This window comes from Elgaria multicarinata, chromosome 17, assembly GCF_023053635.1.
Source record: "Elgaria multicarinata webbii isolate HBS135686 ecotype San Diego chromosome 17, rElgMul1.1.pri, whole genome shotgun sequence".
In the NCBI taxonomy this organism is placed as follows: domain Eukaryota; kingdom Metazoa; phylum Chordata; class Lepidosauria; order Squamata; family Anguidae; genus Elgaria; species Elgaria multicarinata.
This window is the reverse complement of record NC_086187.1, coordinates 13,908,122-13,928,126: the sequence shown is the minus strand read 5'-3', so window position 1 is coordinate 13,928,126 and position 20,005 is coordinate 13,908,122. Positions and strand designations below refer to the sequence as shown.

General features: G+C 49.7%; 1 protein-coding gene across 1 annotated transcript in view; it reads left to right on the top strand.

The window, feature by feature from the left end:
• Positions 1–14,261, top strand: part of ABCA3 (ATP binding cassette subfamily A member 3) — a 76,456-nt gene extending 62,195 nt beyond the window's left edge. The window contains exons 22-31 of the mRNA XM_063143558.1: positions 2–221; positions 1,590–1,748; positions 2,927–3,099; positions 5,093–5,227; positions 6,033–6,227; positions 6,848–7,035; positions 8,264–8,434; positions 9,741–9,928; positions 11,075–11,148; positions 13,757–14,261. Coding sequence (XP_062999628.1) covers positions 2–221; positions 1,590–1,748; positions 2,927–3,099; positions 5,093–5,227; positions 6,033–6,227; positions 6,848–7,035; positions 8,264–8,434; positions 9,741–9,928; positions 11,075–11,148; positions 13,757–13,888 — 1,635 coding nt within the window. The 3' untranslated portion in view covers positions 13,889–14,261. The remainder of the gene's footprint in view (position 1; positions 222–1,589; positions 1,749–2,926; positions 3,100–5,092; positions 5,228–6,032; positions 6,228–6,847; positions 7,036–8,263; positions 8,435–9,740; positions 9,929–11,074; positions 11,149–13,756) is intronic.
• Positions 14,262–20,005: the final 5,744 nt, after the last annotated feature.

Here is a 20,005-nt window from a genome sequence, read left to right as displayed (position 1 = left end):
GGTGATATTCCAGGCCTTCAGCGTGAAAGCTTTCACCGAGGACAACCACCTGGTCGATGTGATGCAGATCTTTCTCCTCTACAGTTGGGCCATCATCCCTCTCATGTACCTGCTCAGCTTCTTCTTCTCCGTAGCAGCCACGGCCTACACACGCCTCACCATCTTCAACATCTTCTCAGGCACCGCCACCTTCCTGGCGGTCACGATCATGAGCTTCCCAGGTAAGGGTCTGTTCGTGGAGAAGGTTTCCTGGTCAACGCCGTCCTCATTGCTTCAGTTTCACGTCCGTTGTTCGTTGATTTATTTGCAGTGTTTTTATATTCCCACGGTCTGTGAACGTCGCCGCAATGCGACGTTACGGAGCAAAACGAAAAGGCCCAACCAAGGCTAAAATTCGATACATATTATGCCTAAGATAGCAGCAGACAAAAATATATAGAGACATCCCCAAAGCCTTCCTCTTAAATAGCTCGGGCAGTTAGAATAATTTTGCACTGGTAACTGCGAGGAAAAAATTGGGAGGGAAGCAAATGAAAGCTCTAGAGGGGAATTCTAGAGTTTGGGTGCCACCACAAAAAAGGTCCTATCCCTAGTGCCGTCCACTTTGTGTCGGAGTGGTGATGCAGAGCCCGCCCACCTTGGCGTAAGAGTGAATGATCCACACCTTAATCACCTCCTGTTTAGATGACTGCAACGCCCTCTATGTGGGCCTGCTCTTGAAGAGTATTTGGAAAGTCAGGCTAGTGAAAAATGGGGTAAACACTTTGCTGACCATATTACACCCCTCTTGTATCAACTGCACTGGCGCTCTGAATATCTGAAAGATCATCTCACCCCTTATGAACCTGCGTGTAGTCTAAGATCTTCACAGGCCCTTCTGTATATCCAACTCTCAAGAGAGGCTAGGTTAAAGAGAACGCGGCATAGGGCTTACCTGCGGCAACACCTCACCTACCTGTGGAACTCTCCTTGTAAGGAAGTTACACTAGTACCTTTCTTCCTTTGCTTTTAAATGGGCTGTTAAACTAGGGTGACCCTATGAAAAGGAGGACAGGGTCCTCCTGTATCTTTAACAGTTGCATAGAAAAGGGAATTTCAGCAGGTGTCATTTGTATATATGGAGAACCTGGTGAAATTCCCTCTTCATCACAACAGTTAAAGGTGCAGGAGTGACCAGATTTAAAGAGTGACCAGATTTAAAAGAGGGCAGGGCACCTGCAGCTTTAACTGTTGTGAGGAAGAGGGAATTTCACCAGGTTCTCCATATATACAAATGACACCTGCTGAAATTCCATACAACTGTTAAAGATACAGGAGCCCTGTCCTCCTTTTCATATGGTCGCCATACTCTAGATAGGAACAGGGCAGATGGGTGCATAAATATACATCTCCTCTAGATTGACACATGAAGGCTGGCTCCTTGACTTCCCCACTTTGGCCTTTTCTACACCTAAGGGTTATCCCAGGAAAATGGAGGGGTTGTCCCTGCCTGCTCCCGGGATCCCCTGTGTATCATTTGGATGCACAGCAACGATCCCGGGATGACCCCGGGATATAGTGCTGGTGTAGACATGCCCTTTGTCTTCTAGAGCTTGGGTTGGTGGATCTCTCGGCGACGTTGGATAAAGTCTTTCTCATCCTGCCCAACTATTGCCTGGGACAAAGCATCAGCGACTTCTACCAGAATTACGAATTCATTCAGTTCTGCACCTCTTCTTTGAAAGCTTCTTTCATCTGCAAAGCATTTAGTGAGTATCCAGTATCATCATCTTTAACTTCTGTGTGGCAGGTCAGAACTTTCCCCTTGAATTTACAGAAATTTGTTGGAAGGAAATTCTATTAATTGGTCATTAATTACGGGCTTAAACCCTTTGCTTTACCCAGTTCACTTTTATCCACTCTATCTAGGGGGTGGGTTTTCTTCTTTTTTAGTGTGCACCATTACGCTGTTTGGGGAGTCCGAAGATCCTGGTTCTAGTCCCCACTCGGCCAGGGAAGCTCACTGGGTAACTTTGGGCCAGTCACAAGTCTCCTACCCATCCTACCTCACAAGGTTGTTGTGAGGATAAAAGTGGAGAGGAGGATTATGTACGCTGCCTTGGGTTCCTTAAGAAGGAAAGGAAGGTGGGGCTATAAATGTAAAAATAAAAAAAAATAAAAATAATTTCTCCCCATTTTTCTCAATCCCCCCTTGCTATAAAATAATCTTCTAGCACTAATATGTTAGGACACAGTCTAGCCACACTTAAGCATTTTAAGTCCTATTGATTTCCATAGCGGGGAGCACAAGATACGCTTAACTTTTTCTCATTGAAGTTATTGGGACTTTTAAAAAACCCTGCTTGTTTTGGGCTGGGTTGTGTCTTTAGAGTAGTATCGAATGGCGCTAGTGGTAATGACACTGCGCTGGCATAAACCAACGCTAGCGTGGTGTCACTGGCGCTTACTAGTGCAAAGGGGGGAAATGGAGATTTGCCACAAAAATTTGGGGTGGCTAATCTCTGCTTTCCCCCTTTGTACTAACGCAACACCATTAGTGCTGTGCCACTACTAGATACTACTCTTAGAGCACAATCCTGTGCATGTTTAGACAGAGAAAAGTCCCACAACTCCCCGGCTGGAGCATGCTGGGAGCAGTAGGACATTTTTTCTGTCTAAACATGAATAAGATCGTAGCCTGAACATGCATAAGATTGTAGCCTAAACATGCATGGGATTCTAGGCTTTCTGTCTGAACATGCATAGGATTGTAGCCCTTCACCTACAGGATTCAAGGGTGATGTACGCAAATACTAGGAACGATAGGACTCTGTCTAAACATGCATAGGATTGCTCCCGTAGTTCTTAAGAGCTCTGATATGGATGAAGTAACTTGTCTGTTTTATCTCGGACCTCCTCTTCCCACCTTTTCTCTCCCACCTTCCAGATATCACCTACCAACCCAATTACTTTGCCTGGGAGAGCCCCGGGATTGGCAAATACTTGACCGCCATGGCCGTGCAAGGGCTCTTCTTCCTCCTCCTCCTCTTCCTCATCGAGACCAACCTCCTTTGGAGAGTGAGGACCATAGTCTGCGGCATGCGGCGGAGGCGGAAGTGGGTAAGGACTGAACAGAAGGAAATCTGAGAGGCCGATGAGCTAAAACTCCTCCTGTCATTGGAGGCTCAAGTAGCCGCCACGGCTCGGAGTGCCTTTTACCATCTTCGGTTGGTTCGCCAACTACGGCCTCTCCTGGACAGGGATAGCTTGGCCATGATGGTACAGGCATTGGTAACCCCAAGATTGGATTACTGCAACGCGCTCTCTGTGGGGCTGCCCTTGAAGCTGCTCCGGAAGCTGGAGCTAGTGCAGAACGCTGCAGCTCGGCTGTTGTCTGGAGCTGCCCCTTTCCAGCATGTAACTCCTCTGCTGAGGGAACTGCACTGGCTGCCTATTCGCTACCGGCCAGGTTTAAGGTTCTTGTACTTGTGTACAAAGCCCTAAACCACTTGGGACCAGGATACCTGAGAGAGCGCCTTCTCCCCTACCAACCTGCCCGGTCACTGAGGTCATCCGAGGGCCTGCTCCTGGTGGTCCCACATAGATCCATCCTCCGATTGGAGTCCACCAGGGAAAGAGCCTTCAGCGTGGTGGCCCCCCTCCCATGGAACTCCCTGCCTCTGGAGGTCAGGCAGGCGCCAACTTTATACTCTTTTCGGCGCCTCCTGAAATCATCATTATTCCAGGAAGCCTTTCCTTAATGTCCAGCCAGGGGTCACTGTATCTGCTTCTTTTAAGATCTGTTTTAACTGTTTTATTCAGTTTTTATTTTCATTTTACCTTGTACACCGCTCTGAAATTTTTCAATGGGGAGAGCGGTATATAAATATTCTAAATAAATAAATAAATAAATAAATAAATAAATCATCTCTGTCTGTAGGCGACAGACCCTGCAAGTCTGCAATGTGGAAGTGGACGCAGGGTTCGACTTCCTATGGAATCCCTGCTTTCATTTCATTGAAACAAAGCAAGTTTCTGGCCCTTATGGATGCAAAGAGAGATTTGAAGTGGTGAGAGCAAGGTCTTGTGAAGTTTCGGGAACCAAAGGAGTTGCTGAATAAATGAATAAATCTTAGCCGGCTCTTCGTATGGCTTTCTATTGATTTAATTCAGTATCCTGCCAATATGGGCCCCTCCTGCTTGTTTTGCATTACAGCTCCTAGCATCCATATCCAGTGCACCCAATGGGCCTTCTCACTGGGGATGATGGGGGTTGTAGTCCCAGCACATCCAGAAAAGGCACCATGTTGGGGAAGTCTGGTTTCGTTGATTGACCAAACTTTTATAATTCACATATGAATAAAGCGACCATTCTGTAAAAAGAAAAAGCCAATAATTATTTTTTTAAAAAATGTTGCCTGGTTAATCAGAAAACTGCAGAAAAGGGCAACTAAAATTACTTGTGCGTCTCCCCTCTGAGGAAGGGTTACAACAGATGGGATTGTTTAGCTTGTGAAAAAGGAGGCTAGAGGTGTATGAAATTACACATGGGGTGGAGGCTGCAGAGAGGGAGACATTTTTCTCCCTCTCCCATAGTATTAGAGCCCAGTGAAGTTGATGGGTGGGAGATTCAGGACAGATCAAAGGAAGGACTTCTTCACACAGCGCAGCGTTAAACTATGGAATTCGCTGCCGTAAGATGTAGTAGTGATGGCCACTAATTTGGATGGCTTTCAAATTGGGTTGGACAAATTCCTGGAGAGTCTGTGGCTGTTAATCCTGATAGCTCCAGTAGCAGAGGCAGTAAGCCTGCATACACCAGTTGTTGGGGAACATGGGTGGGAGGGTGGTGTTTCACTTGTGTCCTGCTTGTGGGTTCCTGTACTATGTGAACAGAATGCTGGACTAGATGGGTCCTCGGTCTGATCCAGCGTGGCTGCTCTTACGTTCTTGGAGGCATCTTTTCTTTATCTCAGAAAGGTTTTGGATCAGTTCATTGAACGGATAAACGGACTACATGTTGCCCCAATGCAATTCCTCGTCTTCCCATTGCAATGTGTTGCTCAGCTCTGCAGGGCTGTTGTTTACTTTCGGTTGGCTTTTCCCACAACAGATGCTGCTGCTGAACAGAGTCCCTGTGCTGCCAGAAGACCGAGACGTCGCAGACGAGAGGAAGAAGGTTTTGGAGTCGCCAACGTCGTCGATTTCGTCGCTGAACAGTCCCCTAGTCATCAAGGAACTTACCAAGGTGAAGCCTCCGACCTGCCTCTGGGGGTTCAAAAGCTGGGTTCCAGGGCGGCCTGTCCCTTGGGACTCGTTGAGCTGTGCTTCCTTGGAGAGGGCATGTAACTCAGTGGCAGAGCATGTGCTTTGCATGTAGAAGGGCCCAAGATTAGTCCCTAATAAACGGTCTGACTGCAGATGATGGGAAGGCCCTCTGCTGGAGCTTCTGGAGCACCAATCAAAGTAGTCAATACTGGGCCAGATGGACCACGGGCAGCATTAGATGTTCATTTGCTCAGATATATTCAGTGCATGAAGTTGCCCTGGGACAGAATTGGTTCTAGGCTACCCCACTAGTTAAGCTTGAAGCGCCTGCCAAGTGGAAGGTGACTTAAAGCCGGCGTGTAAGTAGATCATCACCTACTCTCCTACGGCGAGTTGGATTGGCCAGCAGGCAACCAGCCTGTTTTGTGGAGAGCTAGGAGTTCTTCTTATCGGGCAGTCCCGTGTTCTACGAGGTCCATATGATCCTCACAACAACCCTGTGCGGTAGGCTAGGCGGAGTCAGTGATGGCCCCAAAGTCACCCAGTGAGCTTTATGGCTGAAGAGGGACTAGACCTCAAATCTCCAGTGTCCCAGTCCTGCTGCTATTTTGGAGGCAGTGTGAGAGAATGGATGCGCCCCACCTCTTGTGGATTGAGAGCACCTCGTCTGAGCCCCAGCTCCCAGATCCTGGAGGAGGTCCAGTCCCCAGGAAGGGGCTCTGTTGCCACATCTTTTGGAGGAGCCCTGGCCAGCCACCTCACACCCCAGTGGTTTGCCCTTCCAGGTGTACAGCAGCCGGGACTCGTGCTTGGCGGTGGACAGAATCTCCCTGGCGGTCAGCAAGGGCGAGTGCTTTGGCCTCCTTGGCTTCAACGGGGCAGGCAAGACCACCACTTTCAAGATGCTGACGGGGGACGAGAGCATCACGTCGGGAGACGCCTATGTGGACGGGCACAGCATTCTGGCCAATATCAAAAAGGTAGCCAACGTCTGGAGCGGTGCTTTAGAAACAATTTTTTTATTATTGATTTAAGGCACAGTCCTAGGCATGTTTAGAAAGAAAAAGAAAAAAAAGTCCTATAATTCCCAGCATGCTGGCTGAGGCATGCTGGGAGTTGTAGGACTTTTATTCCCTGTCTAAACATGCATAGGATTGCGCCCTTCAAGTATTTTCCTTTCAAGGAAAAGCCCCCTGGCGGCACTTTACAAGGTGGGCAGCATAAAACAGGGGTGGGCAACCTGAGCCCTCTGCCGGCCCCCAAGGCGGCCCCCCACTCCCCCTTGAATTCACTAAAAAAAGAACGTTGGTGCTGGCGGAAACCAGGTTCTGAACCAGTGTGCAAGAGAAGTCCAACTAAGTGCACGTTTGCGCAAGCGATTTGGCATTGTGTTTGGGCGAGGCGTTGCGCATAACTCTTGTGCGACCCGTTGCGCATAACTTCTCTGCAACCACTTGCTTCCGCGGAGCTACGCTAGGGTTTGCAGAGTGAACCCCGTCGGGTGCTGCCCTTAGAGTTGGACGGGACACTTCCGGCTCGAGTCGGTAGGTTGGCCGCTCACTTTGTGACTTCGCCCCCTCGCTCTGTCGTCGGCCTCCAGGTCCAGCAGCGGATTGGCTACTGCCCTCAGTTTGATGCCCTTTTGGATCACATGACCGGGAGGGAGACCTTGAGCATGTACGCCCGGTTGCGGGGCATCCCCGAGCGGTACATCGGCAGCTGCGTGGAGAACATGCTGCGAGGGTTGCTCCTGGAGCCGCACGCGAACAAGCTGGTCAGGACGTACAGGTGAGGCGGAAATGCGGCCGGCCTCTTAAGCCGCTTGGGTGGGCTGATGGTTAGAGGGTCATTGCTACGCGATTGCGTGGGCGCAGTGCAGCGTTTTGAGAGATTTTCATTTTCTCCAAACTGCAACCTGTACAACAAGGGTGGGGAAACTCAGCCCCGGGGACCAAATCTGGACCTCGGGTTCCCCAGAGGGCTCCACCCCTTTTCCCCAGGTCCGCCCCCTTCCCCCCCCCCCCCCATACTTACCAAATGATCAGTGGTTTCCAAGTTTGGGGCAGTTCCCCCCCCCCCCATTCTAAAACGTTGATACCTGGCCTATTTGCAGTAGATCAGCTAGGATTTCTGACCCTCAATTGTTTAACAGTAGCAACAAACGAAAAGGGCTCCTACAACCCCCCTATTTAGGTCACAGAAACTAAGGGAACGTGGAAGGAAACCAGGGCTGGGTTTGTGTCTGAAGGAACCGTGGCCTTAATTCTGGTACTGAAAACACATTTCCTGGGCTGAGCAGGTGCCCAGAGGATTAATTTGTTCATTAATTTGAAGCATACGCCCAGAGGATATCCTGTTCATTAAACTGAAGTGTCTGTCTGCCTCTGTAAGCCACATTTTAATTTTACATTTGGGTCCATTTGGAGGACCTTGGGGGTTTAGCCAAAAGAAAATGGAGGTGCTGTAAGCCTGACATTCGCCCAGCCCTGTCGTACAGGAATTGCAATTTAATTATTATTTTTTACGGTCGCAGACCAGCAAAATCAAGATAAAACATACAAGGGACAGATAAAAAATGACATAAAAACTTGTGAAGTTCCTTCTCACAGGAGGATTGCAACGTTATTTCTCTAATTTGCATTGAGGTCATAAGAAACATAGGCCACAGCTAGACCTAAGGTTTCTCCTGGGATCCTCCAGGGTTCGCCCCTGCCTGAGCACTGGATCCCCTGTGTGTCACCTAGGTGAACAGGTTTGACCCCTGGACGATCCAGGGATAAACCTTAGGTCTAGCTATGGCCTTAGAGACCCTTTCAGTAATATGGAAGGACACATCCCTTAAACAAATTAGTAGCAACATTGTGGGGTTACATCCAGAAAAGACTGTTCATAATGGAAAGATTAACTTCTGTCTGCATGCCTCATACATGTTACAATGCAAAACGACGTGTTGCAACATCCGTCGTATTTCCCCCCATAATTGCTTTTGTCACGGCTACCTCTTCTCCTTTCACAGTGGCGGCAACAAGCGGAAGCTGAGCGCCGGGATAGCCCTGATCGGTGGGCCCCCGGTCATCTTCCTTGACGAGCCGTCCACTGGCATGGACCCTGTGGCCAGGCGCCTGTTGTGGGATGCAGTCGCCAGGACGCGGGAATGTGGGAAGTCCATCATTATTACGTCTCACAGGTCGGGACCGTTTCCCTGTCCTCTACCAGGGTGGGAAGAGGGAGGAGGGTTTTCCCCCTCCTGGTTTGGCTTCTCCCAGACTCTCTTCTCCCGTATGTAAACTGGGAATGGTAGCGATCTACCTTACGGGGTTGTTGTGAGGCCAAACGCAAATAAAAGATGGACCACGAATGAAAAGCGCAGCATAGATGGGGAAGTGGAGCGCTCTTGCCTTAATTCCCATTTGGTGCAACATCTTGTATAAAGCTAGTAAGTTCCCCCAAGAGCAAGAGGCATAGAGGGTCAGGGGTCACCTGGCTGAAGGTGCCAGTGAGTGGAGTCCCTTTGCCTTCCGTAATTCTCCCCAAAAGCCAAATCTTTCCACACCTTGTGCTTTCTGATGCTCACAAACTCTCTCCGTTTTCCCCCCTCTGCTACTTGAATCCTTTGCAAAAACTGTTAAAAGTACGCACAACGCAGACACACGCACCCAAATTTAAAAACACATGGAAATCAGTGCACCTATTAAATAAATAACATGCCTGTATGCATGAATTGGGATACTGTATTCCAATGTGAGGCTCCCTGGCGAAATTATGCACTTTCCCAGTGTATACCGTATAGATTTCCCCTTCAGCGGCGGACGTCATCCATGGATGGGTTGCTCCTCCCACTTGCTTTGGAGGCGGTGCTATGCAAATGACTTGACTTTTAAAGAGAGGTGTCTCGCGTTCCAGTCCTGCCAGCTTTGAAGCCATTCATTCAAATCTAACAGCATGAGAGCGGAGGGCAATTAATTGGAGTAGAAACCAGTTTAAATCTGTAGTTTAGACATGCCCTTATAGGCCCTGTTCAGACGACACGCTAAGCCACAGGGATTAAGTGTTTTGAGCTAAACGTTATGGCTTAGTGGGTCATGTGAACCATTTCTAACCCTGGTGGCTACATAACCACTGTTTAAACGCGCTCACTAACTGTGGCTAAGCCTAACTGTGGCTTAGCGTGTTGTCTGAACAGGCCCCGTAGTCTGTCCCCGCTTCTGTAGAATCTGGCCAGCTGTTGGATCTAGGGTTGAGAATTAGGATGTGAAGCAGTTCGTTCCTTGCGGGTTGTGTCGGAAGACCATCATTCTAGTCCTCCCTGAGTCTCCCCCAAACACCACTGTGTCTTCATCATTGCTTATAACTCGCAGGTTGTCCCAGAACCAGCTTTTTGTCTTCCTGCTGTCCTAAGATGCTCCGCTTGTCTCCCGCAGGGTCTGTGGCCGCTTCTTGCGTTCCGGGGCGGCTGGGCTGTTTGTGTTTTACTTCTTGTCTCTTTCCGGCAGCATGGAGGAGTGTGAGGCCTTGTGCACCAGGCTGGCCATCATGGTAAACGGGCAGTTCAAATGCCTGGGCAGCCCTCAGCACCTGAAGAGCAAATTCGGCAGCGGGTACACCCTGCTGGCAAAAACCCACAGCGACGACGAGGACAACCTGCAGGCCTTCAAGGCGTTTGTGGAGAAAACTTTCCCAGGTACGTGGGGGTCGGGCTCACAAGACCCGGGTGTCCGGCCTGGGAACCTTTTTCTTCCTCTTTTAACACAGGAAGCTCCACGGCCGAAACCTGCGGGCTGTGGTTCCGTGCACGTGTGGTGGAACCACACGGCGTGGTTAGCGGTAACCACCATGCCCTGTGGTTCGCCTCACCACCCTTCCCCAAGCTGTGTCTGAATAGGGCCACTGTAACGTGACTGTCCTTCGGTTTTCACGGTTCTCAGGATTTTTGCGATATAGTTCTCTGATCAAAAAGTCCGTACGTTAGGGGAAATTGCAATCAAAAATGCATACGTTATGGGGAAGAGCTTGCAAAAATAAAAACCACGTGTGTATACTAAGGCCTTAGCTAGACCTACCTGTTAGCCCGTGACGGAGGAGGGAAGGTCTCATGTTGTGTTTAACGCGAGATCCCTTCTCTGTTGACACGCGCTGTGTGACAACTTCAAAAGGAGAGGCGTTGCGCCTGCCATTTTTTTATTAAAGGGCCAGCAGCGCACGAACACTCGTGCGCATGAGGTAAGTAGGTTTTTAAATTTAAATTACTTTCCCTGCTCCCCCCACCCTACCCCCGATGGGTCCAGCTCCTTGAGAGGAATTGTGCAGAGCTGGGTCAACCCGCAGCACCAGGCCACACGTTCCGCGGTCTTGGGTTCAGCCCAGGACCGCGGAAAAACTGGGGCCAAAGGGTAGGGCGAGATCCCGGGGCAAGGGAGGGATGATCCCTCCCTGATCCCGGGATCTGCTGTGCGTCATGTGGGCGCACAGGGACGATCCCGGGGATAAAGCCCCGTCTAGCTACGGCCCAAGTAAGTGGTGTACAGAAATGCACATGTAAGAAGAGGCATTCTGGTCCCACAGTGGCCAAACAGCTGCGTGTGGGCAGCCCGCCAGTCCGGCACGAGGGCATCAGTGCCCTCCTGCTCCTCTGCTTCCCAGCAACTGGTTTACAGAGGCACACGGATTTCCGTCCACACCAAAAATGCGCATGAATTTCCATGCGGACTCTAACATTAAAAAGCCGGATGCAGAACAGAAATGAAACGAACTTTGGCTTGCTGCAGCCTGTGGTTCTTTCCCATCGCCGTTGACCGATGTGGCCAATTCTTTGCTTCTCCTCTTTCAGGGAGTGTCCTGAAGCATGAACACCAGAGCATGGTCCATTATCACCTCACCAATAAGAACCTCAGCTGGGCACAGGTAAGGAGCCAGGCGTTGTCAGCTAAAGGAGAGCTCCTGGCCAACCCACCATCTGCTCTCATAAGGACATATGAAGGGCCATGCTGGATCAGACCAAGGATCCACCTAGTCCAGCACTCTATTCACGCTGTGGTCAACCAGCCATCGGCCAGGGATGAACAAGCAGGACATGGTGCAACAGCACCCTCCCGCCCATGTTCCCCAGCAACTGGTGCACACAGGCTTACTGCCTCGGATACTGGAGGTAGCACACAACCATCAGGGCTAGTAGCCCTGGATAGCCTTCGCCTCCAGGAATTTATCCAACCCCCTTTTGAAGCCATCCAGATTGGTGGCCATCACTACATCTTGTGGTAGTGAGTTCCATAATTTAACTCTGCGCTGTGTGAAGAAGTCCTTCCTTTTATTTGTCCTGGATCAGCCACCAATCAGTTCCTTTGGCTCCTGGTGCTCAGGCAAGCGGCATGTGCATGGGTGGTGAGATATAGGAGTAAATAATGGGAAGAAGAAGAAGAAGTGACTTTTGGGGAGGAGGAGGAGAAAGTCCTGGAAGAGCTAGGAAGCAATTTGTTTCTTAGTTTGTTATTTTGGGTGCAATCGTATGTATGTTTAGACGGGAAAAAGTCCTCCACCTCCCAGCACTTCTATCTAAATATGCATAGGATTGTGCCCTGAATTGTTTTATGTTATTTTACTTTATTTATTTTACTTTATTTATTTACTCCCCATCAAGGCAGGCTAACCATAAAATACAAGTTAAAAACACAACCTTAATTAAAACACAACATGAAAGCATTTTTTTTTAAAAAAAGCAACGACCCCATATGCATAGGATTGTGCTATGAATTGTTTTATTTTATTTTACTTTATTTTCATCCCGTCTTTCCTCCCCAAAATGGCGCTCAAAGCAAACAAGGCCTTTATTCAATCGTGACATGAAAGCAAATAAATGAAAATTGGAATTTAAAAACATGCCAAGGAAAGAAAGACGCGGCACCCAGCCAGATAAAATCCCCGTCAGCAGCAGACTAGTTTCTATGATGCCCAGAGATGCTTCCCTGTGTGGTCGTCAGCTTCCATGCCCCTCCTGATTTTAATTTCATTTCCTAAAATGCTTTAAATCTTCCCCCTCCCTTAACCTGCATGCCACAGAGTGAAGAGCTGCCCATTAGCACTACCTTCGTTGGCGTTCAAAAGCATTTTTTGTGTGGTTTGGAGCTCACACCTGACTTCTGCCTTGTACTCAGGTTCTTTTAGTCCCTCTGCCTAACGGTAGGGCCGTCCCTATTCACCGCCCCACTGACGTTTACCTTCCGGGATATTCGTTTCTTGTGACTGGCCTTGCCCACCATGACAGTCACTTCATAAATAGCAAACCCCTACCCATGGCAGCCATTTTGTGAGAGGACCCACGACCTCGTCTCAAAGCCCCAATGTGCCTCAATGACTAAAAAAGTCTGGGGACCCCTGCCAAAGTCATAGGTGAATGAAAAGAGGATTTGCCTGTTGGTGAAAGTAAAACAGAGGTGGCAGGTGCCTATCAACTGACTGGATGGTTTCCCGCAGTCCTCAAACAGGCTTATTTATTTATTTATTTATTACATTTTTATACCGCTCAATAGCCGAAGCGCTCTGGGCGGTTCACAAAAATTAAAACCATAATAAAACAACCAACAGGTTAAAAGCACAAATACAAAATACAGTATAAAAAGCACAACCGGGATAAAAACCATGCAGCAAAAATGGATATAAGATTAAAATACAGAGTTAAAACAGTAAAATTTAAGTTTAAGTTAAAATTAAGTGTTAAAATACTGAGAGAATAAAAAGGTCTTCAGCTGGCGATGAAAGGAGTACGGTGTAGGCGCCAGGCGGACCTCTCTGGGGAGCTCATTCCACAACCGGGGTGCCACAGCGGAGAAAGCCCTCCTCCTAGTAGCCACCTGCCTCACTTCCTTTGGCAGGGGCTCGCAGAAAAGGGCCCCTGTAGATGATCTTAAGGTCCGGGCAGGTACATATGGGAGGAGGTGTTCCTTCAAATAACCTGGCCCCAAACAGTTTAGGGCTTTAAATGTCAATACCAGTCAATACCTTTGTGGAGAGTCTTTAAGACGAAGCCTCGGCCAAGTGGCCAACCTAGCGGAGCGCCTCCCACCTCCTCTCAACACCACCCGCTTAACCCTGTGGCGGGATCTGGGGTCTGATGTTCCCTTCCCCTCAGACAGAGACTGAGTTCGCAGGGGCGAGGGGGAGGATTATCTCTGAGCCTGGGCCTCCTGTCTGATAAGCTCCTGGGAAGATTCCTCCTTGACTCCTGAAGTGTCTTGGAGAATTTCCTCCCCTGCTCCCTGTCCAGACTGGTGTATGTGTGCTTCTTCCCCTTCAGCCTCTGAGTCCGATTCAGGTTCTAAAACCCAGTCCCCCACACTATGGGGAATGGGCCTGATCCTGACAGTGCCTAACGGTAGGGCTGGCCCGGTTCACTGACGTCTGAGCCAGCAGCCTCCGCTGCACTTGGGTTGTGCTGCTTGAAGGAAGGAGCTCCTCATTCATCAACTGCTTCCCTTCTCTCTCTCCCCCCCCCCCCCCGGTTTTTTCTGTCCTGCAGGTCTTTGGGGCGCTCGAGAAAGCCAAAGAGAAGTACTACGTGGAGGATTATTCCGTCAGCCAAATATCGTTGGAGCAAGTCTTCATGAGCTTCACCCGTTTCCAGCACTACATGGAGGACCGAGGGAAATGAGCTGGGGGGCCGCCCCCCCCCCCGCCTGCTCCACGGACTGACCTGCCTATACATAGTATACATAGAGACAGTAATTTATATTATCAACCATGTCTTTCGACAGTGCATCCGAGGATGGACGTTCACGGCTGGCGGGCGAGGACACAGAGGGGGGGGAGGCTCCCGCTCATGCCGTGGCACTGGGATCAGGAGGGTGAGGGGGGACACACACGTGTGTGCCGGTGTACCTTGGCATGGGCGCGGCTCGGGCAAAAGGAATGAAGGCCTTTCAAGGTGGCCTGCCCATCCTACCAGCTCTCTCACTCCACCTTCAAGCCAACAGAAGAGGGCCAGGGGCCGGTAGTCAACTCCTGGTGCCGCGATGGCAGGCAGGACTCGGTGTATTGTATGCTCGGACGCCGTCCGTTTGCATCCTCTTCCCTAGAGCTTCCACGGGATGGGGGTCCATGATGTCGCCCCCCCCGCATGCTCCTGTCGGGGGCGGGGGCATGAGCAACGCACACTTAAGTATGGCTGCGACCCACGTCTGTCTGTGCAAATCCTCTTCCCCATGACATAACCGTCCAGCTGGGCTCGTCTTTCTCCGTCCAGGCCCTAAGGGTGGCAGAGAGCAAGAGGAGGGCCAAAGGAACACGCCTGCGGGCCAGTTTCCCAACTCTGGGGCTGGCTCAGATGTGGCAGGTGGGAGCGAGTTGCCGTTGGCTTTTCAGAAAAGGATGAGGCTGAGTGTAGAGTTGTAGCCGTTCTCGTAGGAATTCCACGGGCGCCATTTTGGGTTGGCGGTGGGGTGCCCTGTATCCTTACCTTCACGTCCCTCTCCCCCTTTCTCCTCTTAACGAAAGTCATTAGCACCAGGACCGTGTTCCTACGTGGTGTAGTTCCGTAGATGGTTTTGGTTTAGCTTAAAGAGGCCTTGCTTGACAACGTAGAGCCAAAAGCTTCCGTTGGCTAGGAATCGCTGAGAATACTCTCGGCAAGCAAGCCAAGCTAGCTGCAAAGAGAGGGCCGTGCCTGTTGGACAGGACTGCTTTTCCGTCTGCCGCTCATAGTGGCTCAGCCATCCATCTTTGAGAACTCGGCGCCCACGGTAACCATTCGATGTCGCAACGCATTCCAGACCCAAGTGGGCGCACCATTCGGCACCAGGGGCACATCCTTAAGTTGGTGCATCGTTCTGCACACTGTGGGGCCGCGTCACCCCCGCACAAGGGAGTTATTCGCCTAGGAATGTGTCCGCCTTGCCTTTTTCTCTCCTGGAACTTGTTGGGAACTGAATGGAAGTGACGAAGAGATAACTGCCCTGTGTATTAAGCTGGTCTTAAATCCCACCAGAAAAAGCCCCCGTCTGAGTGAGGGAATGTCCACCCCGGGCTTCAAGGGGCTTGCCGGCATCTGCCAACTAGCACCCTGCGGCTTGGGCCGATGGGCGTTGTAGTCCAGCACTTGTGATCAAAATGAGAGGATCCTGTAGGATGATCTCTGTTGCCCTGGCAACAGAGCAGGTGACCTCTCCCCTTTAAGGCTAGGCCCTCATCCTCAAAATGAAGATGTTTCTATTGCCTTAGAGTGGGTTGTCATATAGCTTAAGAAAAGTAACTAAGGGATACCTAAAATGAGTTCTTCCTCTTTGGACTGCATGACTTTTTATTTGTATAGATTGCCCCCCATCTGGTAGACTAAGGGTTTAACCTATGGGGGGAGTTATTTCCACGCTTATTCCCTGTTTTAGCACGTCAGGGTGCCTTTAGGAGGAATAAGTCACCATGCAAGAATCCTGGGGGGACTTAAAGTGGTGCTTTTTCGCAGGGCTGTGGAATCAGCATATAAAACCTCCAACTCCTTTATTCATGGCACCTCCGACTCCTTTAATTATATATTGATATAGGAAATAAATTTCCTATATATTTCCTACATCAACTGCAAGCATGCAACTTTTTAGAACCCTAACCTGTTAAAGCCCGGGTCTGAAGGCTATAGCTAAGACATTCTGGTTTTTTTATTTTATTTATTAAAGAAGCCCAAAAATGAAAACGATGAGGTTATATTTTTATTTATTTATTTAATTGCATTTATATCGCCCCATAGTCGAAGTTCTCTGGGTGGTTTATCAAAAGACTATAGAGTATAAAGTAATAGGATATGAAACTATAAAAGAAAATCAGGAACAACTTTCTCTACTAGTTCAAAAATCTAAAGTATATACTTTGATATCAAAGTCAAAACTACAAAAAAGTAAAAAAACAATTGAACACCTAAAACAACTTAACAAATGACCATTTTAAAAGAAATGAACTCCGTTAGGTACATAAGTAACATAAACCTTTTTCGAGATTCAAGTATCATTTGAATATAAAATTCAAGGGAATATACATATCACAACTCTATATACAATTTAAATTTATTAGGAGTCGGAGTCGGTACATTTTTACTGACTCTGACTCCAGTAACCCAAGAATTGCTTCCGACTCCATGACTCCGACTCCACAGTTCTGCTTTTTCGAAAAATTCACCCTCTAGAACGCAGGGGGGGAACCTCAGTGCCTGGGGACAAATCTGCCCCGCCAGGATTCTGCCTACCAGATGGTCATACTCCCTTTCTTCAGCCACTGAAAATTTTTGTTCGTGTGTAGCTTTTCCCCCACTCTAAAAGGTTGAAACATCTTTCCTAAGACTAAGTTACCGGCAATAAGAGCTTTAAAATGCTGCTGGTATTTGCTGTATCTTGGGCTTTGGTTCTGCCCACCGGTGGAGTGTGGCCCCCAAGACCTTCTCCCAAAGGGAAAGAGGTTCCCCACGCATGCTCTGATATTACGTTCCAGAAAAATGATTGAGGAATGGAGGGTAGGCTTTTAGTAAGGCTGGATTCTGGGCTGGAAAAGGAAAGCTCTGGCGACTAGCTTTTGTAGGGCCAGCTGTCCTGTGGACCACCTGCCCCCCCCCCATTTCCAGGTACACGTGGGCTCCACGGTGTGCCTCTGTCAAACTTGAATCGCACCTGCTAACTCAGCATCTGCTCTGCACTGAGCCCTGCGTATGCTGCTTGCTAGATCACCAAAAATGAGACGGAGCCCATGTTGGAGGATGAACCTAGCAAAAAATATATATATTGAAAAATGGCCTTCTATGTTGTCCCATCCTAATGCATCCCATTGGTGCATTGTTTGTGGCCTTGGTGCTCAAGGTTTCGGTGAGATGGTGTGTCCAGGGCCAGCGTCCAGAGTAGGTGTGGTTGGGCAGTCTGTTCTCCAGCTGGGACCCACCGACGGAGACTCGGACTGGACTTGCTCTTCCACTTCACAATCGCGCCCTGCTTGTTCACCTGCCTCTCGCTTTGGCTCTGACCACAGTGGTGGCGAGAAGGAAGAGAGGAGATGCCTTGGCTGCTTTGCTCTCTGCCTGTCCAGCGAGCAAGTGGGAGCAACGCCGAGGAAGAGGAGGAGCAAGATCAGGCAATGAGGAGGTAGATTCACAGAGGGAGGGGGGTGTTGACGGTGTCTCGCCCAAAGGGTCTCAGAGGACTGGAACCAGCCCTGGCCATGATTGCTTGATGGGCCGAGCGGGATGTTTTTGGCGGCCCGGGCAGGAAGCTCCTTCTTGCCTGTGGAAAACTGGTCATCCTGTTGAGTTATGTAATTCCTTAACATCTGCAGCTGCTTTGCCAATGCGTAGAATTTGGTGTCTGGGGTGCAGCGTTGCACCTGCAATATCTCCGCTTTCACTTCTTTTTGTTTTCTTCGAGCTTCTGGTCCGTAGGGCTGGGGAAATAAGCTTGAAAACGTTGGTGAAATCTCAGAAGGCGTGTGGTGCGCCGGGCAGGCCTCCCAGGACTCAGGGAGTGGTGTTTCCAGCATCCTGTGTCATTCATCCCTCCACTTGATTTAGAAAGAATTGGAACGGTTTATGCAAACGAGGAACCAGGTGCGAATTTGCATAGCCGACCTAGATTGTGAATCACAGCTTGCCTTGGCACAGAGTTTTGGTGGTTCGGGCGGAGGGGAGGGGTATGGTCCGTCTGCCCCCCGGCTTGTACCAAGGGCTCAAGCTCTGCTCTGCTTAAGCAACTTTGGGTTTGGGGCTTAATCCTGATCACCGCTTGAATTGTCGAGAGTTCTGGGGACCAAAGGAAATACGGCTTCTGGTTGTTACTGACACGCGGATTACAAATCTTCAAAGAAGTTCCTCCGATAGCCGTCCCCCCCCCCCCCCTTTCACCGAAGCGTTTTGGTGGTTTTGCAGCTTGGGTGCAATTTTTCTCCCTTGTTTTAAAAGGTCGAAATGCTTTTCTTAAGGGCAAGTTACTGGCAGTCAGAGATTTAAGCTAAAATACAGTGGCATTCTTAGGCCTGCTCCTTTTTGCCTTGGTTGGGCTCCGCCCACCACTGGAATGTGGTGCTTGAGAGGGTTTCCGAAACGGGATTCGGCTGAAAAAGGCTTAACGGCCCGTCCTACTATATGTGTTCTGGAGGAAAACGGAGGAAGAGTCGAGCTTTGTGCTTCCTGTTCAATGCTAACTTTGTTTTTTAAATGCGCTGCATGGGGACAGCATAGCCCCCACATGGATGTGATTCATGCTCTGGTATGCATGCAGCTCCCAGTTCTTGATTCCGACTCTGGAGTTAAGGAGAGCTAGGAATTTGCTTTTCCGTCCGACAGCTGTCTGCCATTTTGCTTTGCTTTGTTTTAACGCTTCTCTAGTTGCCCTAGAGCAACCTTTTCTTCCTTACACGTCTGCGGTGCGGCTGAGTGTGCGGCCCTGCGTCAAAAATGATATCCTCGCAGTGGGGAAGGGACAGAAATGAGCAAGGAAATGAACAGGGGCTTTGGGTGATGAAATCAACGGGCTGGAGATTCAAGCCGGACCTGAGAAAGTAATTAATTGATTATTAATTGAAATTCTTAATTTATTTACGAAACTCGCTGCCCCTGGACGTGGTGATGCGTTTGCACGGAGATTAGGTAAATACGTGCTCTTTTCCGTTGCGATTTGTTGTGGAGGCTGGTGTCTCTGATGTCAGTGGGGCGGTGAAACCACTCCAAGGTGCACCATACATACTTTAGAGTTTTGACTGAAACCCGGAGTGGATTCACTGCTCCGCTGACATCGGCACCACCAGCCTCCACTGGTGCCCTCTTGTCCTTTGTTACAGGCAATTCCTACAGAAACCTGGAGCGGATTTGCCGCCCCATTGACATCGGAGACACCAGCCTCTGCTGCATGGAGGCTCTTAGTCATGTATGGAACCTCCATGTCCGGAGGCAGAAATCTCCTCCATATCCACTGCTGGGAAGTGGCAGCAATTCTGCGAGCGCCTCTGTGCGGTTCTTGTGGGCTCCCCAGAGTCATCTGACTGGCCACTGTGGGCTACAAGACACTGGGCTAGTTGGACCTTTGACCTCGTCCAGCAGGGCTCTTCTTACATTCCTAGAAATAAGCCAACTGTGCATTTTCCAAGGGATGCCTCCGAGTCGCCCCCGGGGTAACTCAAACCGTCCCACTCCCATCCAAGACTTCTGTCCATGAGGTACTCTGGTCCACGCGGTCCAATCCTGTGTCGTTCTAAGCTGCCTGTGAACAAATAGGCCGGAGCTGCGTTTCCCAACCTGGCGCCCTATAGATGTGCTGGACTACAAGTCCCAGAATCCCCCAGCTGGCTGGGAACGATGGTCTGTGCAGTCCGACGCAAGCGAGCAGCCCCCGCGCTGGTGTAGAAGTCGGACACAATCAACAGGTCCCCCTCTTAGCCGCCACCACCCCTGCTTTCCGCTTACAGCGCCCTCCACTCAAAGCGGCAGCACAACGAATTGTGTACGGTGCTTGTTCCTTCTACATTTTGGTTTTGTTTTGAAGCACTTTCCTGCTGTCCTTTTTTGTGTGGTCAGTTTCTTGCTTTGTCTTTTTTATTTTCTGTTGTTGATGGTCACATCCCGCCCTGCTTAGCTGGGGTGGGGGCAGGCCTAAAGTGGCGCGTCCATGAATTATAACACCGGGCACCAGAAAGTTCTGCACGAGCTCGGCTAAAATAGAGCTGCTTGATCCTTCTCTTTCTCTCCCACTCTGCCTTCCTTGAAAGGGTTCAGAACCTCTTTGGATCCGGCAACTCGCTTTGCCCCAAAGGA